The sequence below is a fragment of the Vulpes lagopus genome, chromosome 17, assembly GCF_018345385.1.
Source record: "Vulpes lagopus strain Blue_001 chromosome 17, ASM1834538v1, whole genome shotgun sequence".
NCBI classification, from domain to species: Eukaryota; Metazoa; Chordata; class Mammalia; order Carnivora; family Canidae; genus Vulpes; species Vulpes lagopus.
The window spans coordinates 23,299,731-23,324,399 of record NC_054840.1 but is presented as its reverse complement, the minus strand read 5'-3'; the positions used below and the strand labels follow the sequence as shown (position 1 = coordinate 23,324,399).

Genomic DNA, 24,669 nt, shown 5'->3' with positions numbered 1-24,669 from the left:
CTGCAAATGCTTTGTGTTTTCTCTCTGGCACCATTAATGCTTGTAACACTTCTCTACTTCATATCTTTTGAGAATTTATTTAATGTACTATTTACTTCCCTCTCTCTAGATCAATCAGGAACGTTCTGAATACAGCTAAGACCTTCCTTGGGTTCCACCCAGAACTTTCTCCTCATTAGTGTTAGAGTAATGTCCTGATTAACTTCTATTTGTGATTGAGGAATGACTGAGTGTACCAGAGCACCTGGACATCTTCCAACAGCACTGTGTTTGATGTACACAGCCTTTCACACATAGGGAAAGATCCCCTATAATGATATGTGTGTAAGTATTTTGGTGTGAGACGTCATTAAATTACATCTGTAATTTAAAATACCTTCAGTAAAAAAAAAAAAAAAAGATTCAAATATGGCAAAATGATAATTGTTGAATCAAAGTGATAGGTATATGTGTTCTCATTATACTCGTGGGTCTACTTTTCTGTGTGTTTGAAAATTTCCATAATAAAAACATTATTCCCAGATATTCTAATTCAAGGAAGTGTATTTAACCTGGCTGGCCATGGTGGGAAGCTTTTGGAGGCTGACAGAGAGAGGGAGGGAGGTAGAGATTACTTAATCCTTTTAGGCTTATTATCATTACCTTCATGCCTGGTGGTAGGAGAGTATGATGATAACAAACCCCAAATAGCAATTTAATGATATCCTCTATTATTAACACCTTCAATGGATGTATGTTCCTCTGAGTCAAAAGACCTAGTTAGTTCTCAATCCTTTTGCCTCAAAGAGGTTGGAGAGAGAGGAAATATTCACCAGGAAAATTTTTCTTTTCTTGAAGATCATGCCATTTTCTGGTAACCAATCAGTATCAGTTTTCTCAAAAAAAAAAAAAAAAAAAGAAGGGTGCCTGGTGGCTCAGTTGGTTAAGTGTCTGCCTTCAGCTCAGGTCATGATCCTGGAGTCCTGGGATCAAGTGCCCCATGAGGCTCTCTGCTCAGCGAGGAGCCTGCTTCTCATCTCCCTCTGCTCCTCCCCACCCATGCTCTCTCAAATAAACAAAATCTTTAAAAAATAAATTAAAAAGACCAAAAAAGTTCATTAATTACTTTGAAAGTACTGATATTTATTCCCTCAACAAAAAACACACACTTCCTGGAGTCTTTTTCTGGATTGTCATTTATATTGTGAGGTTTAGAAATTCGTTTCCTTTTGTCCTAAGGAAAAAAATAAATTACCATTTTATGATTCCTCACCTTGTAATTCTTGCTAAGATTCCATTTTTAAAAAGATTTTTTGTGTTTTTTGGGGAAAGGAAAAAGTTCAAAAATTTTTTTGCATCATTCTAGAAGCAGTCTTTTTATCCCAAATTCAGATTTATCCAACAGATTTTTAAAAGGATGTTTCGGATCTCTGTTCCACCTTTATGTATCCTTTGCTGAATTCTGATGTTTGACTACCTGACCTCATTTCACTTGCTCCTCATCCTTAATATGGTCTCTGTATCCTTTAAGACAGATCTTTCATATTATGTGAACACCCTAATCAGGTGAAGTCTTTGCCAGCTGTCTATGGTTGACTGCCTGCCATCTGAGTGAGGTCCTAAAACGAGGCCCAGCTGGCACCTTGGGGAGAGGGCCTTAGAAAAGGGGAGGGTAAGGTGTGCGTGTGCCTTCTGCAGCCCAGATGGGCTCCTTCTCAATGGGCCTCTACGGTCCTCCGGATGAGTGCTGTTTACCTCTCCAGCTTTGTGGACTTGGGTTTCCACTTCGAGAAGGAAGTCAGGGAGTTGTGCACATGGGATCGATTGGGGGTAATAAGGCCTGCCACTGTGCCTGAAGCTCAGAGGAATCCACAATGGCACTGTGGGTACAGGCGTGGCTTTGAAGGCAAATTCTGATAGATCTGAATCCTGGATCTGCCGCTGTGAGATCTGCTCTTTTTCTCAGTTTCCTTGTTTGTCAGGTAGGGAACTGTATACTGCCAACTTCATAAGGTTTCCTGTGAGGTTTAACGGTGGTCATAAAAGTAATAGGTTTTGGACCACACAATAAATGATAGTTATTTACTAACAGTTTCATTAATGCCTGGACACATCCATATTACATTAACTCAACTTTAAGCTGCTTAAAAATAAAAAAGACTTGTCTTTTCTTTCATTTTTGAACTACAGTGCTCAGCTCCCTTGCCCAAATAAATCTGCTAAAAAAAAAAATCCAGTTCTCCATGTCTTTTCATCTCTTGAATCTGTACCTTATTATGCCGATCTCTTACTGTGTTGTAACTCTACTTCTGTGCTGCCTTTTTATTCTTTTGCCCATTCTGACCTGATGGCTAAGAAGTAGATTGCAAATATTTCTGTCTTTCTATCCAAGTTGAATTTCATATTTTCTGAATCATGAAACTGCCCTCCATGTGACCTAGAAAGCCCTCTGATGATCCATATTTAGCTGTGTCCATCATTCAACAGATGTCTGGGTAGTTAGAGGCCCCCATGAGCTCCCTCTATATCCTGTGGTTTCAAGTTCCTGAGTTGTTAGTTAAAAAGCTTTCATCGCCTCTACCTCCCCTTCCCCTACTCATTCCAGGACAGAAGGACAGATACCCACTTTAGCTATTCATTCATTTAACAAATATTTATTCATTACCTACTACATGCATGATGCTGGGTTCTATGTTCTCTTCTTTGTGTCCAACTTGCATTTTCCTAATTTGGAGCATTTAGAGTTGTCCTCATGTTTTCTGATTATTTCTCTAGAATCTGCCTTGAGTATCCAATCACATGGTCTCTCCTAGCTGCAGTGTTTCCTGACCCTTGGGAGGCTCGAAGGCTTAACTGAAAACTCTGGTGCCTTGCTCTAATGCACCTGCCATTGTGGCCACAGATTTCAGGATAACATCGGTTCATTGTGGGCTCCATCTAAGAGAGTTCAGCTAGCAAATGAGGCTGCAGGGCTACACTTGCCTGCACCACGGGCATAAAGAATGAAGTGGTAGCCAGGGTGGGTGCCCAGCAAGTTGAGCCATTAATTTCCCCAAACCCTTGGTTTTCTGTGTCCCTGGTTTCCCACAGAGATTCCCGTGAGGAGAGATGCCTGTCTGCTTTTTGAGCTCTCTGGATCTTCCCATTAGATAGCTTCTCTTGGCATCTGAAAGGCAGCCTGCCATTCTGTTCTCCCGTGGAATACAGATGGCCCAGCCCACGCCTATCACTAATGAGGATCACATGCAGAGCCTTCTTGCGGGGAGGCTCCCTTCAACAACCCCAGCCCTCCTTCCCCATGCAGGCCAGGCACCGTTGACCGTGGCATTTATATCTGAGAAGGCTGCTTGCTGCTCTCCCACTCACAGAGTTGAACAGAAAATCTATTAGGTAGCCCGGGGGAATGACTCCCATTCAGCTAGAATCTGAAACATTGAAGATGAGGTTTTGGCTGCCAATTTGATTTCAAAGTTGAGGTTTGGGGTTCCAGCTGTCCAAGGAGTCTGTTGACTTTAACTGTGAACAAGCACTGGAAGTTCTTCAGTAGGAACATGATGAGATGGCTAAACAGAGGTGGACCTGATAGATCCATTTGCCAATGCTGTGTAATCTCACCCAGAATGATGGTAGGGTTGGAAACAGACAAGAATGTTAAAAGCACTAAAGTCTAGTAGAAAAAGCATACATTTTGGTGAGACAGATCCATGTCAAGTGTTCGCTGTTACTACTTACGATCTGTTTGACCTTGGACAAGGTACTTCACTTTTCTATGCACTAATTCCTTTATCTGTGACATAAGTACAATGCCTGTATCATAGGCTGTTCTGAGGATTAATGGGATACCGCATGAAAAGACCTTGACATGGTGCCTTGTATCCAGTAAGCAATAAATGGGAATTCCCTTTCCTCTCTCCTTTTCCTGTTTTCTCTCTATAGTAGAAAGTTGAAAGATGTACTCTAACATGATAGGACATCAAGGTGAGATACAAACAATGGCTCCATGGGAAATTCTAGACAATTCTGCTCTCTTGTTTTATCTAAAACTTGATTAATATTTGAAATGCGTGATGGTTTCTTTTTCCATGTTATCACAAGTCAGCTGCAGGTCTGATGTTTGTGACTAGATGAGTTCCACACTGTCAATATGGACCCTGACAGAAAGGCAGAAACTCTTTTGGTCTGAATACTGTACCTCATTCCTTTAACTCTCCAAGCTACTGAGGGGAGATCACCACCACTAGCTGTCCTCAGAGGATATCAATGATTGATTCTGGTCAATCCTGCCATGTATTAGATGGGGTCTAATTGTCTAGTACCCACTGATCCAGAAATCTCTCTGGGAGTCATTTTCATTCTTTCAGAAAACAAGGGACACTGAGGTATGCTATTCAAAAGAAAGTAACAGATTCTGAATTATTTCAACAGCTTCTTGGACAAGGTAGATCTATCATTGCTTGTTCCCCACCCAACCAGGTCGAGGCTCATCCTGTAAGAGTGGGTAACTTTTCATTCCCCCAGAAGACAGCCTCTTCCATATTTGGCCAGTTCCAAAAGCAGTCATTAAATTGAATAAAAATCAACCTCTCTCTAACTGTGCTGTTCAGACCTGGTTCTGTTCTCTGGAGCTACACAGATTAAGTCTGAACCCTGGCAGCTATCACGTATTCTAGTCCCTTCCCCCGACCCCCGAGGAAGCAGAGAGTCCAGATCCTTGATTCTTGCTTGAAGACATGTAGAGGGGAACATTAAAAATAGTTAAACAGTCACATAGAAGAAATTAAAGAGTGTCCTAAGAATGGAGACTCCTTGTCCTAGAGAAGTACTTTTTGGAATATTATTGCTGAAGACGTTTACTTGCGTGTTCCTATCTCCACTGAGAACAAAAAGAAGAAATGGTGGGCATAAGGCAGTGTTGCTAATCTACAGATGTTGACAGACAAATAAAAGACACTGATTCTTTAAGTCGAATTCTGAGTTAAGCCTTTCAATGTCTCTCCTAGAAAGGGAGCTAGTACTTGATCACAGAACTCTGTTTTCATGTAGCATTTTATGACTACTAACATTTTGTGAAACACATCTTAGGAAATTATGGTCTCAGATATGCTGTGGGGACTTAGACATTTGAAATAACTTCCTGATTGGTTATTGTTGGATCCTGGAACTGGTGGCTAAGGAGCACTATGAAGTTTCCTTCCTCGGAGGGTTGGTAGACTCTTCCTCCTTCCCTTCCTCTCTCCCTTTGATATTAACATTAGGCACCCACTTGCCTGGGAATGTTGAGGTGTAGGCCTGGGACATAGGGGAATCTGGAAGTCTAGATCCTTCCCATTCCCATGATTCTATTTTTATGGACCCAATTGTGGTGTGTTCCACGGAAGGTACAGCCTAGCTGGGACAGGAGGTAACAGAGGGTTTTGGCCAAGAGGAGAGGGGGCTAGAGATGGGAAAAGTTGATGCAATTATTTTTGTCAGGAATTGGAACCAAAGCAGCAGGAGAGAGTAAGTTTTAAGACTCTCTGGCAAAGTAACTTCCTAATCTGTCACTGAGTATGTGTAAAAAAGTGATTAGTGGGTCTCTATATTTATCATGATTACTCACAAATATGTAATTTGCATAATATATACAGCACATTAAGTACTATGTCACCTTATATAATGTGCATATGTATAATGTATATGCATGTTATGTAACGCCAGTCTGGAGGCTCTTCCAGATTCTGCCAAGTATTTCCTAATTTATTTGGCAATTTTAACATATCTTTTCCATCTGTGGAAAGAACTATCTTGAGAGGAGCTGGTCTCTGACCTGAAATATAATCATTCTACTAAGCCTATCTCCATTCTCAACTCACTGGAGGAAATCCACAAAGACCAAGCCATAATGAGATGCAACTCTCAGCTCAATAGTCCAGGGACAACACAGCGTATTGAAGATTTTCTGTTTTTAATTATTTTTATTGCTGGTGGGGTAGAACCGTGGGGGCAGGTGAGAACATGTCTGTGGCACGGTCACAATCAGAATAGGATGAAGGGTAACTAAGGGATGGGATTCTGCTCTGATTGCCTAACTGTGTGGACTTTGGGAAGTCCTCGAACCCTCATTAAGCCTCACTGTCTCATTATTAAGATTGGGAAATTAATACCTTCTCCATCAACCTCTGAAATTGCTGGAAGGCCCACTATGGTGAGGTACTCTAGAGGAAGAAGACTCTCCTGGTCACAGGAGCTAAGGAATGAGTTGCAATTATCACACTACACAACAACACTAGACTTACTGAGGTTACCAAATTGGAAGTGCAATTCCACTGCTTTGTTATACTCAGTGGCTCTAGGGCTATGTCTCTCAAGCAACACTGCAAGTCCTATGCACCAGACTAGAACAGGCAGCGGCCACTCTGCCTTGTGGATCTCTGAGACTCAGTTTCACCTGGGCATAGGGTCACATCTCAAGAGCCTCAATCTTGGGCAATCGGGGTCAAAACACATGCCAAAACTTCTGTCAATGTCTCAGAACCAGTGACCTCAAATCTGAACCTGCCTTTGTTTCAAAATCAAGTGGCTTCCAAGATAGTACCTGTTGTTATTCTGGAGCTTGTTGGTCCGTCCCATCACCAAGGATCTCATCATTCAGGACATTCTTCAGGTGGCCTGGATTTCCCCTCACCCATCGGTTTCGCACCGTTAGGTCCAGCAGGATGGTCCTAGATGACTGCTTCCTTCAGAGTCAGGATCAATGTGTACACACAATCTTAATTTACCTTCCTTGTGCAAAGCTCCTGACTCAGTGCAAGATTAGAGAGGGCTCAGTGGAGTAATGTCGAGTGGGCCCAAGTTTCCTTTCAAGAAATCTCAGAGGGGATGGAGGTCCAATGGAGCAAAGGTGCCAAGGCAAATGTTTCTGCCTACTAATGAAGCTCTACACAGACTTGCCCTTGGGAAAGGAGGGTAATGCTGGCACCAGCTGCATAAAGCCCACTGGGCTCTGCCGAGACCCCTCCAGGTGCTGGGTGGCAGCACCTTGCAGAATGTGCCTTGGTCCTTGTGAGTCTCCACTGAGGTCATCCCTGCAGCCAGAGGTGTTTCCAAGCTAAGCGGCCATGATGACCATGATGAGTTGACATGTGGAGAGTTTAATCTGGTGATCTGCCTAGTGCCTTCAACCCCGACCAACTTCTTACCAGTTCAGGCCAGAAAGAATCTCTGGAAGCATCATGAGGCCCTCATTTTCTTGTGTGGGCCTGTCCCATCCACACATGTGCTACACATTCATTCTTCCCTGGAAACCTGGATTCGAATGGAACAATTTCTCAGTGACCAGAAATGACCCTATTGTAAGACGCGTGGGTTCTTTTTTCTAATAAATATCCTCTTAATGGCACCTATTCCCAAACCACATTAGGTAAGATGCCATGGACAGGTCTCCTAACTTTTCTGAGACTCATCGTCTCTATCTGGCAAATGAGAGAGTAAATTCTGTCCAGTATATCTTTCACGGCTCTTTTGAGAATCCAGAATAGGAATTCTCAGTCTCTTTACAATAAGAAGTTACTTTCATTTCCCTTAAATCTCATGATCACCATGGGGAAATGTGTCTTGACAATGAAATGGTGGAATGGGGGAGTAAGAACCTTCTTTTTCTTTCCCACTTTCTGTTCCTATTCTACATATTTTTTTTTCCCAAATCAGGAAAAGTCCATCAGTAAATAAATATTTATATATACATGTATATATAAATATATATGCTACATATATGTACACACACACATAAGACCATCAGAAGGGCCCTCAGGTCACACTTTGGGAGTAGTAGGTGCAAAGAGGCAGGTGGGAACCACCTGATGGTTTGTCTCCTGGTCTTCTCAGCAAGAGGCCCTTCCTTCTCATCTTCTCTGCCTTCAGGAATAGTCTGCCACCAGGGCTTGGAACTCAAACAGGAAACACGCTTTGGCTTGAAAAAGAAAGAAACTGGGGGTGGTTTTTTTTTCTTCCCTTTTTACACAATATTATGACACCAATTTGAAAAATAAATCCCAGTTTCTCTGCTTTCCCTCCCAGGTGTTCACAGAACTAAGAAAATAAATACCACATCTAAGGTGTGCTGTGCAGGCAGCTCTGGGGGCTCTTGGAGCCGTCTCTAAACAAACACACAGCCACCAGAAGAAGACTTTGGGAAAATAACAAGTGCCCACTGACAGTGTGGAGAACCAAGAATGGAAACACAGCTTTCCACAGCCTTTCTGCCTCCTCAGCAAGTTCAGGGAGACGCTGCTGCTTGAAGGACAACTAAGAAACCAACGTGCGCTTGCTGAGCCCTGCCAAGGGCTATGCTCTGAGAGTTGGAGGCCGTTTGTCTCTGTACAGAGGGACCTTTGTGTAAATTCTCTGGAATGGGAGCTCTTTTCCCTGGCCACATCCGATCTCACCAGGCAGGAAACCTGCAGCCTGCTTCTTGTGAGCGTCCATGAGGGAACTTACAGGACTGGTGGGAAGAGAGGGGGATTTCTCCTTCAGTCTCAGGGCCTTCTGGGAATGTGGAGGTTGCCATATGAGCCAACCACACCCTGGCAGGGCCTAAGTCCATTCAAAATTTTCATTGGTACTGGCTCTGCTGGGGTGTGCCCATTGTTGAAGTAGACAGAATGTACAGCAAGATGAAGATTTCTTCCTGATGGGTGGCTTTGCTTCCACCGGTTAGAGATGAGTGTGCATGTGTGTGCGTGTGTGTGCATGTGTGTGTGTGTGTGTGTGTGTGTGTGTGTGTGTTATAGTCTCTTGTTTTCTCTCTTGGTTTAACTGGCGTTTGGTACATTATTTAGTCTTTTGAACGGCTCTTCCTCCTCAGTGAAAAGAAGCTGCTCTTCTGGGGAGGCCCCGTCATCATAGGCGCTTGATTCTTGTGAGTAATTTTAATCTAAAAGCAAAGAGGCATAAGTGAATTAGTGGCATGCAGATCCCACTAACCTATGAGAGAGGGAGTTGTAGAGGGAGGAAGGCGGGCCAGCTTCGGGTTGGAAGGAGCCCCATGCAGAAGGACGACTGTCCTTGAACAGCTTCAAAATTGGCAACTGGACCCTCACTGGGCCTGGAGTTTGGCACTGCTGGAAGTGAGGGGCGGAAACACTGGGGAGAGACAGGTGTGAGCTTCCCACGTGGTGATCAGCTCGCACCTGTCTTGTGTCCTTGCTATTCATAGATTCTCAAAATGTCACAGCCAGAGCAGACCTCAGGAGCCATCTCATTCGACCCCTCTGCAGGACAGATAAAGGAATGGAGACCCAAGGGTCTGTTGAGCCTCGGATTAGCCTAAGGTCACACAGGGAGGGCTGGAGTCCAGTTCTTTGGATTGTGAGCTTCCAGGGCTCCTGGCCACTCTTGTCTAGGCATAGCAGAGACATCAGCCAGTCAACTCAAAGTCAACCTAGAGCCTTCAGTCCAACATCTGACCCAAGCCACATCTTGTGGAAAGTTTCAAGTGAGTCCCTTAGGTGTTTCCTCTTTTCTTAGCTTTCCAGGAAAAAAACCAACTTTCTTTTTGAAAGCTTCTTCTTTTTTTAATTTTAGGGTCTATGAGTTTTTTTCTCCTACAGACTTTAAGTCAGTTGGAAGTGAAAGGCACTGGTGAATTCTCATTTTTGCCTTTCTTCCCAACCTTATCCTCAGGGCATGGCTCCAGAACGCTAAATCACTATTTCAATGTGGCCTGATGACACTGCACGTCACTAATCTGCATTATCAGTCCATCAGCATTTATCAAGTGTGACACATGTCCAGAGTAGGAAGATGATGTGGGAACAAGAGGCACTTAGGTATCAAGGGCCTAGGTTTGGGTCTCCGATCTCCTGCTTCTTTTCTCTGAGACTCTGGACGAATCATTTAACCTTCAAAGCCATGCTTGCTGAACTGTAAAATGAGGATAATAACATTTGTCCTGTTTTCCTCACAAAGTTGTTGTGAAGTTCAAATGGGAGACTGTCAGTGAAAGCCCGCTGTAAACTCTAAAATGGGATGCAACAGTTAGTTAAATAATTGTTATCTTACAGTGGAGGTGAAGGAGAAAGATGTATGTCAAAGAAGCAATCCATGAGCTCATTCTCATGGTTTCTGCATTATTGGAAATGTCAGTGTGGCCACAGAGAACACAGAAAAACTCTTGAAGACAGAGACCCATCAACAAGTTTAAATTAATGCAAGGATAGACCAAGTGGTATCAAAAAGAAGTTAGGTAAGGAAGGAGAAGAGTCTGAGTGGAGAAATTAAGGAAGAGTTTTAAGCTCTGAAAGAAAGGGAAGGACATGTATTGGTGAAAAGAGAAAGGAAAGGCACTGGGTGGAAGGGCCATGTATGACCTGGTTGAGTGTGAGGCACAGAATGAGCGATGAGGTCAGGGAGGCAGGTGGGGCAGTTGGTCTAGGGCTTTAAAGGGGATGTGGCAGAGGCTGGGTTTAACGTGAGGTAATGAGGAAGCACCATAACTTTTAAGCTGCAGAATAACACCATGATGAAGAGAAGAGTTCCAGGGAAATTACTCCACAGCTGTTGTCAGGGCAAGCTGGAGTAGGGAAGACTCTGGCTAAAAGGGTACTACTGCGAGCCAGGTTTATAAGTCCCCAGGATATGGAAAGACAAGGATGAAACCAAAAGACGTTGTGGAGAATTAGCATAACTTGGGTGACAGAAGCTGCAGATGACTTTTAACGTTGGTTTTCACCCCACAGGAGCTCCAGGAGGGGAGGTCATCTTTCTGTTTTGGGGTAGGCCCCAGAAGAGCAAACCAAGAATACATCAAGTACCATTTAGTGTTATGGGCTTTATTATGTTTATTCCAGAATTCGTGGAAGTGAGGCAAAGCCTAGGGACTCTGACACAACTTGTCTGTGGCATGTAATTTAGCCCCAACTGATCAGAGTGACTTGTGGCACATGTCCTTGTGTTGTGGCAAGCCTTTCTCATTCCTGAGCACCAGAGCCCCCTATGCCGGAAGAACTCGGTCTTATTCACCACGCTCCTCCCTGACCCAGCGTACCTCCCTTTGACAGAGCATGGCCTGGAAGTACTGACAGATGAGCACAACCCAGGAGGGGGGGGGGGGGGGAGAGACAGACAGAGAGAGAGAGAGAGAGAGAGAGAGAGAGAATGTCCTGGCAGTGGAGATGGCTATGTTTGGGGCAGACAGTGGCAGCTGATGCACTGCCTACATTTCCCGCTGATAGAGCCCATTTTTTTAGATGATGGAAGACCCTTACTTCTCCTTTTTCTTTCTCTAGCTGAGCAATTTATTTGCTTGTTAGCACCTCCAGGGCAAAGAGGAGGAAGTGAAACTCAGATCCCTCCCATTTGGCTTTTCAGCAGTTTTGACAAAGGTCTTGATGGGGTAGGAGTTTGGAGATCCTGGCTAACATGAGATTTTGATGTGGCTTGCGGATTCCAGTGCCATAGGTAACTGAGAGTTCACTGTACGTACATGCACTGAAGTGGGAGACCAGACTCTCATTTTGAGTCAAAGCGGTGTCAGTCTTTTATTCTCTTCTCCCTCATTTGGGAGAGGCTAGTGGGCTAAGTAGTTCAGAGTCCATTGCAGGAGGTAGGTGGACATTGTGAAGCTTGCCTTTTCAATCCCCGATGGAAAGACAGCATCCCATATCTCTGTAGTTAGAACTCAAATTTCTCTGCTAATCGGGCTGGTCAGGCAATTAACTAAAGTCTTTACAATTTTCTTAAAAACCTTTCATGAGATTTACAACATCTGACAAGCACTAAGTACAGCAGCCTCATTATCTTAGTTCTCTACTGTATTAGGGAGAGAACCATACAGTAGGCTGTTGTGTGATAGCTCAAAATTCACAAAACCATTGCAGTATGTAATTTCCCCTTTAAAGTGGAGTAAATTTTAAAATTTTACTAGTGCTGGGTGTTGACTTTGTTTTGGGGGCCATTTCCTGCAAATCAACACACTTTTATTACTTCAAGAGATGCAATAAACTGCGGGACTCCTTCTTGCATGTTGCCCCCTCTGGGCCGATGATTCAGACGACACCCCGCAAAATGGCCAATACCAGTAAGTGTGGACCCATCTCAAATCATTTATGGAGTATCTCCTGCTTAAAGAGAAGCTAGGGGAGATGCGAGGGGGCTTGCACAATCTTTCAGGTCTTAGCTGTTAATGGTCCTCTAAGTTCTTAGGATGCCCTGCTTCACAAGAGGGTTTCTCGTCATCAGAGGCTTTCAAATGTAGCTGGACAATTAGGTTTTGCTAGTAGTGGAGGAGAAGTCTGGGCTATATTGAGAAGTCAGGAAGTTCAACTAGATTATTGATTCTCCAAGTGTGGTCCCTACACCAGCAGCATCAGCATCTCCTAGGAACTTGTCAGAAATGCAAATTCTCAGGCACCCAGAATTACTGAACTAGAAATCCAGCAATCCATATTTTAAAAGCCTTCCAGGTTATTTGGACACACACTTAAGTTTGAGAATCACTAACTAGATAACCAGAATCCCTTTTCACTTTGAGATCATATCTACGGGGGAATATTTTAAATTTTAAGGCTCAGATTACATGCTGCCTACCTGATGATAAAACATGAGAGGTCATCTTACCCTGCTGCAAGCACAAGACAAGTTTTCTTAATAATATGTATTTTATATACATATATTTATGTGCATAAACAAACGTATGCTCACTTTTGAGAATTCAGAAAATGTGGGAAAAAAATCACCTAGAGGTAATTGCTGTTAATTTTTGGGTATGGTTTTTTTCAGTTTATTTGTATGCTTATATGTTTTTAATATACTGAAATCAGGGGCAGCCTGGGTGGATCAGCAGTTTAGCGTCGCCTTTAGCCCAGGGCCTGATCCTGGAGACCCAGGATGGAGTCCCACGTCAGGCTCCCCGCATGGAGCCTGTTTCTTCCTCTGCCTGTGTCGCTGCCTCTCTCTCTCTCTCTCTCATGAATAAATAAAATAAAATCTTAAAAAAATATATACTGAAATCAGCCTCTAAATCTGTTTTCATTTAGTATTATTTCATAAGCATTTCTGATGTCATTAGGTATTCATTAACATTTTTCAATGGCTAAAAATTATTCTATTTGATGAATCTCACGTAGCTTACTTAACCCATTCCTTAAATGTTAGGCTTCCCCCCCCCCATTTTTGCCCACTGACAACCTCTATTTTACTTAAAACAAATTCCAAAAAGTATAATGAACACAATTTTAAGGGTCAAAGGAAATGAACTGGGTCAATGTATATTAATATTTGTAAGGCTCTTCTTGATACATGGCTACCAGTGTTTTCCAGAATGGCTTTCTGGTATATATATATATATATATATATATATATATATATATATATATAATTTTTTAAGATTTATATATTTATTTGAGGGAGAGGGTGCATGTGTGCCCATACACAAGTTGGGAGGGGGCAGAGGGAAAGAATCCCAAATAGACTTCCTGCTGAGCCCAGAGCCCCACGTTTGACTGGATCTCACGACCCCGAGATCATAACCTGAGGTCATAACCAAAGCCAAAATCAAGACTGAGAAGCTCAACCGAATGAGTCACCCAGGTGCCCCTCTGGTTTATATTCTTATCTTACTCCTGGTATGGGTTGGCCTCAACACATCTCCACCATAATGAATACTATCTTAAAAAGAAAACAAATTGTGATATTTGATGAGTGAAACATGGCATGGTTTTTCTCACTATTTCTATTTGAAAGTCTTTCCCCCTTTTTTCTTAACTTATGATATTATTTCACAGCTTTGGTAGCCCATGGTATTACTTCTGTGAACTGTCTGCTCATTATTGCACTGTTAGCATCCCATCTTGGTTTCTTTTCTTTTTTTTTTTAAGATTTTATTTATTCACGAGAGACAGAGAGAGAAAGAGGCAGAGACACAGGCAGAGGGAGAAGCAGGCTCCATGCAGGGAGCCCAACGTGGGACTCCATCCCGGGACTCCGGGGTCACGCCCTGGGCCAAAGGCAGGCACTAAACTGCTGAGCCACCCAGGCATCCTCCCCCTCTTGGTTTCTAAGAGCTCTTTTGACATTATGGGAATGAACCTGTTCTTGGAGACAGTTATTGCAAACATCTTGTCCTTGTCCTTTAAAATGTCTACATTGATTTTTGACTTGCAGAATTTTAAATGTGCTAATGGTCAAGTTCTCAGAAAGTCCATGCTCACAGTGTGACTAGAGTCATCCAAGCTTCCCCTCGGTAGTACTAAATTTTAACCAAACTGGAGTTTTTCTGGTCTTGTTTTTGGAGTATAGTTTGAAGTCAGAAGTTTCAATATATAATAATATTTTCCCAAACAGGCAATTTCTTGGATACTATATGTTAAACAGTTCATTCTTTACAAATTAATTTATGATCTTTCTTTCTTCTTTTTAAAATAAATTTTATGTATACTACAGTTTCTTAGGGCTCTCTTCTGTACTACTGATTTATCCATTCAATATCATGTCAATTATTGTGGCTCTATAACTAATTTAATACCTTGTGGGATGTCCTTCCTCATAGCTGTTTCATAAAACACTTTAGCTACTGCATTGTTTTGTCAAGCTAAAAAAAAATAATTATGTTGGGGATTTTGTTTGGGATCCCTGTTTAGAAACATGGATGTTTTAAAATTCAGATATATATATATATATATATATATATATATATATATATATATATACTGATTAAGATTAAGTCTTATTAGTTTTCATCTTTTCTTCACAATTCAGTTTAATATTTTGGTTTTGGTTATTATTATTATGATATTTTAATTTTTTTCTATTATATTCTTCTGACTAGTTAGTACTGGGATATACAAAAGCTGTATTAACTTTTGTCTATCTTTTTATAGAGCTTCACTGAAATAATTTAGTCTTTGGGGTTTTTCACTTGATTCTATTAGCTTCCTATATACATAATCATCATATCTGCAAATAATGACAGTTTTGACTCTTCCAAATATTACATTTCTTTTCTGTGTCATTTATGTTGCATTGGCTAAAACTTCAAAACAGTATTAGTGTCCATGTCTTGTCCAGGATTTTAATGAGAATTCTTCTAGTGTTTTACCATTAAGTAAAATATTCATTATTGGTTTAAGATAATAAATATTCTTTATTATCTTGGGGGAGTATTTTTCTGGTTTTAGTTTCCTAAGAGTTTTTTCTTTAAAAATCACAATTTTGGGGCACTTGGGTAGCTCAGTCCATTAAGCATCTGACTCTTGGTTTCAGCTCAGGTCATGATCTCAGGGTCTTGAGATCAAGCCCCACATCGGGCTCCACACTCAGCATGAAGTCTCCTTGAGATTCTCTCTCTCCCTCTCCTTCTACCCCTTCCCCTAGTCATGCTCTCTTTCTTTCTAAAATAAATAAAATCCTAAAAAAATAAAAATCACAATGTTTGTTCAGGTTTTGTATCTGTCCTAATTTCATGAAATGGATCAGGTGCCTTTCTCTTTTGTTTATAATGTGGAACAGTTTACAGGAATATTTATTTCCTCATAGTATGGAAGGACTCCTAGTAAGACCCTCTGTTTTAAGATCATTTTGGATGTAATTCTTTGAACACATTTTCTCCTTCATTAGTGGTTACCTAGAATTTTCATGAGGTGTTTCAAGTTTATCAGAATCAAGATGATTATATATTAAATATGTCATATATTAAAATGAAGCCATCACATTTATATTTATATTTTATTATTTTATATGTTAATATCTCTGATCTATTTTTCTCTTTTTAAAATTAGACTTTCAAATATTTCACATGTTTAAAGAAGTAGTTGTCAATTTTCCTGCTTTCTAATTATGTAATTCCTACTTTTGTCCTTATTAGTTTAAAGAAGTAGCTGTCAATTTTCCTGCTTTCTAATTATGTAATTTCTACTTTTATCCTTATTATTTTCTTCCTTCTGCTTCTCTTGAGTTTGTTTTACTGTTGTTCTTCTAATTTTGCAATTATTCATTACATGTTTTTTCTTTTTAAATGATAGAAGTATATGTCACTTTGAATTTACTTCCAAATATAGTTCAGGCTACATTCTACAGCTTTTGCATGAGAACCTTCTGATTTTTATTATTTTTGGAAATAATATAATTTTGGAAATCTATGGTGGTGGTTTTGAACTCCTTTTGAGTCTACTGTTCTTTAGGATAATTTAAAAATCTCCAAGTGATTGAATTTTGCTTGTTTATTCATTTAACCTTCTCTTATTAATTCCTGAGTTCGTTGCCTTACGGTAAAATAAAATAACCTTTATGATTTTTCCTCCTGGTTTTATATAGTTTTTTTTCTTTGTGAACTAGTTTAAGATCTATTTTAGTAAATACTCTCTGGATCCTTGAAAGAAATGAGATATTTAATTTGTTTATAGGTTATAGTTATTTCATCTGAGGATTGTGATATTTATTTTTGCTTCTTGACCTCAAAGGCAGAAACAAATATTTTAAAGTCTCTCCATACTTGTATCTCTGTCGGCTTCTTCTTTTATATCAATTTTCTTCTCAGAACATATATTCATCCTGTTTTTCACAGTATGTATTTTTTTGATTCTGTTATTGCATACCTACAATTCAGTCATAATTACATCTCAGAAATGAATGTGCCTTTTATCAAATAAAAAGTGGCCTTATCTTATTCCACTTTGTGCTTTTGGCATGTTGGAAGGTTAGTTTGCTTAAAATTAATATAATTAGTAATATAATTTTTTACTTTTAATTTCTCTATGTCTGATAAAGGATAAAATAAAAGATACCCATCCTTTTGTTTTAGGCATATCTTTTCCAAGAAGCACATCATTGGATTTTAATTTTTAACCAAATATGAGAGTACTGTTCTTTTAATAGGAGACTTTAGCACATTTTTAAGGTCATTATTGATATATTTAGCCTTAACCTCTTTCATTTTGCCTTGAAAAGTTTTTAAATGTTTGCTTGTTATTGTTAGGGTGATGTATGGAGTTGTTGAATCACTATAGTGTACAGATGAAACTCATATAACACTGCATATTAACTAACTGGAATTAAAATGAAAACTTAAATGTTTGCTTATTATTTGCTTTCTGTCAGAGTTCAACATTGATTGGGTTCATGAAATTTAAACTTTCCCAGATTTGAAAGGCGTGCACCCTGTTTTTGATTTCACTCGTGATTATCTAATTATTCAAATTTTCTTCTGATTTATATTTTTTCATTATCAAAGTAAAGAGAGGCAATGAAAAAAATTGGGCATAGTTTTACTATTGCCTTTAATGAGGCCTCCCTCCTTTCAGGCCTCCCTGAAATGCGCTTTCAGCCTTGGTTAATATAACCTTAGGGCACTACCTCCCAGTCGGTGTGTGCCTTCAGGAAAACGTTTCAACAAGGGTACTTCTGTTTTCACTCTTGCAAGCTTAAGATGACTTTCTCAAATGAACTGAATTATGTCTCCCCCAAATTCATATGTTGAAGCCTTAACCCCCATTGTGACTATATTTGGACAGAGGACCTTTAAGGGGGTAATTAAGTTTTGACAAAGTCAGAAGGGTGAGGCCTTCATTCACAAGGGCTGGCATCCTTAAAATAAGAAGAAAAGACAGCAGGAGTGTGCACACACAGAGAAAAAGCCACGTGAGGACACAGTGAGAAGGCGGCTGTTTGCAAGTAAAGAAGAGAAGCCACGAGAACAACCCTGCCAGCTCCTGGTCTTAAACTTCCAGCCTCCAGAACCATGAGACAATAAATTTCTGTCGTTTAAGCTGCACTGTCTGTGGTATTTTGTGATGGCAGCCCGAGCAGACTCGTACATCTTTACACATGGCTATGCATAGACTATACATCTTAAGATCATTGGAACATGAGTGTTTTTACAGTGAGTTGAAATCTCCGAAGGGTGGCATGGAGAGAGGGTCAGAGTGGGACAGGAGAAGATCTTTGGAAAGATTTGGCTCTTTCCAAAACTAAGTCCCTGCAGTAAAAGAAATGGCAATCCAGTGTTCAGATTTCGCTGAGCCAGGTGGGAGAGGATTTGATTTCTTCAGCCTTTTTTTAGAGACAAGAGGAGTTTGGATAGATTTCTCTCAATTTAGCTCCATCAAAATTATAAGTAGTAGAAATTTCCTCCATCCTTTCTAATTCTAACAAAGTGGTAAGCTATTATTAGTTTTTGCTGTAGTGTGTTTTCATTTTTTTTTCCTTAGTCTTCATAGAAGCCAGAAGACTGAGGTAAGGTTTTGCAGAAAAATTTCTGCTTCTGATACCCTTTATAGAAGTTGCCATCCCTAGAGTCTATCTCCAGGGGCCAGTTTTATAATCTGTAGAAGTCACATGGAACAAAGAGTGATGGAAACACATCTACAACTCAGGCCTGGTAGAAATCTCATGCAAACCCTTTCTCTAGTAGAAGAAAATTTGATGTTTGAGGGCTCAAAATAGCAGGTTCTTGAGATACCTGAATACTCCGCAGTGGGGGAGCTCAGAACCTCTGGAGGTTTGCACATCCACGACAGTACTAAAGGTGATACTCATGTAATATCCCTGTGAACATCCCGGCCCTGAACACCAGGACAGTGGTTTCTCTTCATCATCGAGTTTTTAGCTGGGTTTCTAGCTAAGAATGAAGGATGCATGGCCCCGGTGGTAGAGCTCAATGGAGGGCAAACATAGGCATGGTTAAGTCAGGGAATGAGGATGCTCCCTTTATTTTGTTTGCTCATTTGTTTAACGCTTTACTCATCATTCAACGAATATCATTGTGCAACTGTTACAAACCAGGCACAGTGCTGGGTGCTGAGTGAGAACTTGGCGTTTCCCTTGCAGTGGGGATTTCAGGCAGGTGCACCTATGGCAAAGTGTGTGGGCCATGGGGATTCTCCTCCAGAGGCCCCAGTGGTCATAGCCACTGGGCAGAAGTTCCAGGGCAAGGGTACATATTTGGCTTCTATACAAGGAGATGCTTTCTCACAATTATACTTATTTATCAACAGTACAAGCTTTCCTTTTGGGGTGGCAAGTTCTTGGCCATTGCAATGACTCAAGAGATGCTCAAGGACACTGCTGATGAAGACTTAGAATTCACCAACTATAAGTGTGAGTGCTTTGGAGACAGGTCTTTGTCTCATTCAGTTTTGGAACTGGTACCTCACAGTGCCTGGCCCAGAGTGGACGTTCGATAAAGGCTTAGCAGGTATGTGAAAGGGTGGATGAATAAAGTGGAAGACAGGCTGCAGTAGGTGATTTCCCCAAGCTCCTGCAACTCTGAGAGTCAAGGATTTCATATTGTCAGTGCCTAAAAGGGGCCCAGGATAAAGCTTCTCACCCTTACCTCCAAGATTGGCAAAACTCACCGTGCAAGGTGGCTGCATCCAGGGCTCTCCATCCACTTGCATGGGCAGCAGCTTGTTTGTCCTGGAATTCCAAGAAAACACAGTGAGCTTTGACTCTTCTGGAGTCAAAGAATGAGGGTGGTCCCCCAAAAGGAAACAGGAGTGGGAAGACCTTATCTGCCCACCTAGGAGTGGTTCCCAAAGACTCTCCTGGAGGGCTTGTTAAAAATAGGTTTCTGAGCCCACCTCAGGAATTCTGACTCAAGGCTATGGGTGATTCTGTTGCTTTGGTGCTCAGACTCTAGTCTGAGAAACCTGCATACTGTGGCTCTTCCAGGAGATCCTTCAGGCATGCTAAAAGATTTGAGTGAGCAGTGAAGTCCACGGAAGTCTGGGAAACAGTGGCCAACAAGTATGGCAGCACTGCTGCTGAGCAGACCCTCAGTCAACAACCAGCCGGAGGGCCTATGGACTGTGCCAGAAACTCCACAGTGAAATGGGAAAGGTTATGAAATGGGAAAAGGCCTGGTTTCTATGTTGAGTGAGAAGTTGCATCATGTCAATGAGGTAACGTCTTCAACGTATACAAGGTACAGCTCAGGTCTGAGTGTGTCTTGCCTTGCCCCTGCTCCTAACTATCCTCTCTTTTATGTCTCAAACACCAGGGCATTTTGTAGTTCCATAGATTGAGAACCTGGCCTAGCTGGCAAGTGGGGTCATTTTGAATACTGTCCCTATGGGTAGTTGGAGAGAAGACAGTGTTGCTTTCTTTTCTGGGACAAGGCTTCTTCGGCATATGGATTCTGAAAAGGAGAGAGAGGAGGTCTTTGACTTCTTTCTGTGGAAGAGATATGCACTCTTACTGGATTGCCTTCAGGAGAAAAAGGGAAGCCCTTTTGGAAGTCTCTGGTCGGGTGAGCAGGGAACAGTAGCCACCCACTGGCTGGGAAGCTCTCACCTGGGTTTGGCATCTGCCCTGCTTTTGAAATAAAAAAAAATGACACAGGGATCCCTGGGTGGCGCAGTGGTTTAGCGCCTGCCTTTGGCCCAGGGCGCGATCCTGGAGACCCTGGATCGAATCCCACGTAGGGCTCCTGGTGCATGGAGCCTGCTTCTCCCTCTGCCTGTGTCTCTGCGTCTCTCTCTCTCTCTCTCTCTATCATAAAAAAAAAAAAATCAAAAAAAAATGACACAGGCTATGTGTTGATGTAGATGATTGTCTGACTGATCCTGAGAATATTTAATAGTAAAAAATAATAAAATGAATCAGGAAAGGAGAGAGTGGCATTTTGGTTCTTGGGGCTGAGGAGCGTGTCTGGGAAATGCCCAGGAGGATGGGGATCCTGGCTCACCGTCTCTGTTCTACCTTAAAATAGGTCTACTGAATATGAAGAAAAAGTCCTTCCTCTTACATGTGGCTTTTTTTTTTATTCCCCTGGGACTGAGATATTACACTCTCTGCGGTCTGTATCAGCCCTGGACCTACTCAGTGCTAGAGTCATGGAGGATGGACAAGGAAAGAAGTATGGAGATTAATGTGGAAATTAGGGGCCCCAGCATGACAAGAGCCCAGAAAGAACGCAAGCAAAGCTTTGGATAATAACAGAAAAGACAAAGAAGATCCAGGGAAGCACTGAATAACAGGGTTTAGTAGGATAGACCTTCAGCTAAGAGATGTCAGGGAACCAGCTTTGGGGTTCTTTCTGAGGGAGGCAAGGTAGTGCCAAGAGTAGCATTTCCCCAAAAGTGTGCTGAGGACACTCACCCAAGAGGTTTTGGGACAAAAGGGTTCTGTGGTCAAATATCTCTGGGAAGCCCACATACTGTGGCTCCTCCAGGAGATCCTTAAGGCACGCTAAAAGATTTGAGCTGAAAAAATTAGATGGGAAAAGGAAGGGAATAAAGACTTCTCAAATAATCAGGTGGAGAAGAATCTGATGAGTTTTACTGACTCAACAGAAGCAACTGAAATCAGAGGATCCCCTCTATTAGACTTGATTTCCTCCAGCAGCCTGCAGTGACTGACCTGTGGGGTCCACATCCTCCTGAAGCATCACCCTCTTAGGCAATTGGGACCGATTTGCTCATGATGATGGTTTGGCTTTACAAAGGCAGAGAGGAAACAGTATTTCGAAGGCCACTATCAAAGAAAGAGCAAGCAGAGAACCTGAACCTGGTTTTTGTCACAGTGTGCCCTCTAGCATGCATCTGGCATCTTAATTTGTAAAGATAAGAAAGGCAGCACTGAGCAGAGGATCATAGGGGACTGGAAGGAAAACTGAAAAGGAAGAAATCAAAGAGGGAGACAAACCATGAGAGACTATTAACCATAGGAAACAAACTGAGGGTGGCTAGAGGGGAGGAGGGTGAGGGGATGGGGAAACTGGGGGATGGGCATCAAGGAGGGCATGTGATGTGATGAGCACGGGGTGTTATATGCAACTGATGAATCACTGAACTCTACTTCTGAAACTGTGATGTACTATATGTTGGCCAAATCATTAAAAAAAAAAGGCAAGGAGTTGGACCTCTGGTCCTCTGGACCTCATAATCTTATATGGCTAGAGAATTTCACTAATTCACTGTAAAAATAATAGCCAACAGGTCATGGGTGACCCTTCAGTTGATGTCCTGGATGGTTGCATTATACCTTGTTTGGGAAATGGTCTCTAAAGACATTCTTTTTTTTTTTTTTTTTTTTAAGATTTTATTTATTTACTCATGAGAGACACAGAGAAAGAAGTAGAGACATAGGCAGGTCCCTCTGCCTATGGAGAAGCAGGCTCCCTGTGGGGAGCCCAAGGTGGGACTTGATCCCAGGACCCCAGGATCACACCCTGAGCCAAAGGCAGATGCTCAACTACTGAGCCACCCAGGTGCCCCTAAAGAAATCCTGTATAAATGTTATCTTCTGTACCTCACTCTCCCTGCACTGAAATCCAAAGATGGCTTCCTAGTCCTTGTGTGTACGAATACTGAGGGGGTAAAAGACTCGGAGGCCACTGGGTAAGAGGAAGCATACCTGATGATGACAGAGGAGCACTGGGCCAGCCTCCTGCCAGCACTCTTCAGGCCAGTGTAGATCTGCCCCATCTCCATGGCTCCCTCCAGCCCCACCACTTCAAGGAGCTGGTCACTGAGGTCTGCAGAGTAAGACAAGCAGAAGCAGTGCATACACATCTCTCTGTTCCTCAGGCCAGTTTTGGTCAGAAACCCAGATCTGTCCATATCCTTTCATCTCCCACCAAACAGCATTTTCATACTCATTCTGAATAGAGAATTTCCCCAAAGGTCAATAAATATACCTTTTCATGAACAGAAACCCAATTCCAGTGAAAAAAGGTTTTGATTCAGAACATTAAATGCATCCAATGAACAGGTTGACATTTCAGGAAGCCTCTTCAAATGGAGAGTAACAAATGATGAACCAGCTACTTCCAAACTGATTTTCAATCTTCCTCCCCCTCAACACACACGTACCCTCAGTGCAGCTAAAGACACATTGGTTTGGGATCAGGATAGGAAAGGAATGATGATGAAAGTCCTTATCCATAGCTGGTTCAAGTTTCTTTTCTCTGAATGTTCGAATAACATCATGGCCCTATGATGATGACTGATGGTTAATTAACCTCAAATTTGGCCTGTGGTAAGCCAGTGGTGAGCCAACCTCCTTGGACATCCTTGGGGAAATCACTGACCTCTTTCAGGACACCAGGTACCTCATCTGCGCCAAGGAAAAGAGTATTTCACCCATACCACATTATTTTGAGTCCACGTAGAAAAAGCAAGACAGAAAATATGAGTCTCAGGCACTGGATCAATGGCCTCTCACAATGGCAGTTACTTCTGATTTGGCACCTGGAAGACATTTTTTTTTTTTCAGAGTTCCTGAGGCCTGATCTGTGCCTGCCCAATTTCTTACAAAAGTAATGGCAGGATCAAGGATTGATGTTGGGAACGAGACTCACTTTTACAACAGAACTTTCGTACTTAAAACAGAAGCAAAACAAAAAGGCAGATTCTTTAAAAGATTTCTTTTTTCTTTTCTTTTTTTTTTTTTGCCTATGAAGGCAAAGGTACTTTCCTCACAGATTGCATCTAGTCACTAACATCCCCGTATTACCCCCAAACTAGAAAGTGAATGCTTTTATTTACTTAATGGATGGCTTTTGTCTAAGGTGCCTCCTGGTATAGTGTAACAGTGTCTGTTAAGATTGCCAAGGAGAATAATAAAAAAAAAAAAGATTGCCAAGGAGATATTTGGGTTTGTCTTTACTTTTTTGTTTGGAAGACTATTGTTTTAAAACACTCTCTTGATGGATATATTTCTAATGAAGAGTTAAGCAAACCACTGAGCTGACCACAAATGTGTCAATATTGCTCCAGTCCAACCTACTGATGTTCACTGATGGACGGCAGGGGCCAACAGATACACAAACTGTGTTTGTTCATCTTTCTATGATAGGCCCATAAGCTTTCCCCTCTATTTCAATCCACACTCCCATTCTTCTTCTCTGGCTCTTGCCCTCCCCTACCCCCATATCTGTGAAGAGATGCTGTCTCCTTAAACTCTCCATCTCATTTGGGCTTGGAACAAGTAGCCATGAAAGAGCAATGTTTGTTTAGGAGAATGCTCCAGGCTCTCTTAAGGAGTTTGGATCCAATAAACAACAAATGTCTAAACCTCTAGTCATTTAATTAGCTCCCTTCTTACCAAAGAGCATTAAATAACCACTGGATAGTCTTAGCTTACTGTGTCATTTTAACAGTGTCTGCAAAATCAGCATGGGTTATGAATGAGAGAGGGGGAAAGGAAGGGAGGAACGAGGAGGCAGGAGGAGAAATAGAGGAGTGTGTCTAAGGGTGAGGCGGGTGGGGGAGTTATACTGGGGTAGGAGAAAAAAGCAGCAGAACTTTTCAGAGGTTCCTCTAATGGCAGAAAGACAGATGTCTTGTAAAATGTTGCTCTTTGTAGCAGGCTTCAGGATCTGACAGTGCTGTGATAGTTCAGTGTTTTCCCTCCTTGAAACATTCTCTGGTAACAAAATGTTCTAAGAAGCAGGGGACTTAATAGACTCAAGTGTTTCAGCTTTTACAATGTCTTGGTCTTTTAACAAATTTTCCTGTTGAATGGCTTTAAGTTGTTATCACTTCCCACACATTACCTTGCAGCTATCACTTCCCACACATTACCTTGCTTCCTGGCTCTAGAAGAGAAGTAATGAAGGCTGATCTCATCCACATGGTGGGTGGGTGGGGGGCAGAGGCTTACACACATGTGGGACTGAGGAGATAAATGCAGGGTAAGGGGCTAGGATCTTGGTATACTTTTCACCATTCTGCTTTTGAATTTGTACTCTAAATCTTTTCTGGCGTAAAGAGGCTA

At 41.8% G+C, this 24,669-nt stretch overlaps 1 protein-coding gene across 9 annotated transcripts in view; it reads right to left on the bottom strand.

Annotated features, from left to right (window-relative positions):
* The window catches only part of DGKG (diacylglycerol kinase gamma), a 206,759-nt gene that overhangs the window by 4,649 nt on the left and 177,441 nt on the right, over positions 1-24,669 (bottom strand). For 5 of the 9 annotated variants that reach the window (XR_005984253.1, XR_005984252.1, XR_005984254.1 and 2 more), the window contains 3 exons: positions 22,306-22,426; positions 19,305-19,365; positions 6,554-8,890 (listed from right to left, as the gene is read on the bottom strand). Coding sequence is in view for 1 of the 9 variants with exons in the window: in XM_041731892.1 (XP_041587826.1) it covers positions 8,792-8,890; positions 19,305-19,365; positions 22,306-22,426 (281 nt within the window). In the remaining 8 variants the exon portion in view is untranslated. Of the gene's footprint in view, positions 1-1,141; positions 8,891-19,304; positions 19,366-22,305; positions 22,427-24,669 lie in introns of those variants that run through there. The other 4 variants (XR_005984257.1, XR_005984256.1, XR_005984255.1 and 1 more) reach the window with 4 other exon arrangements.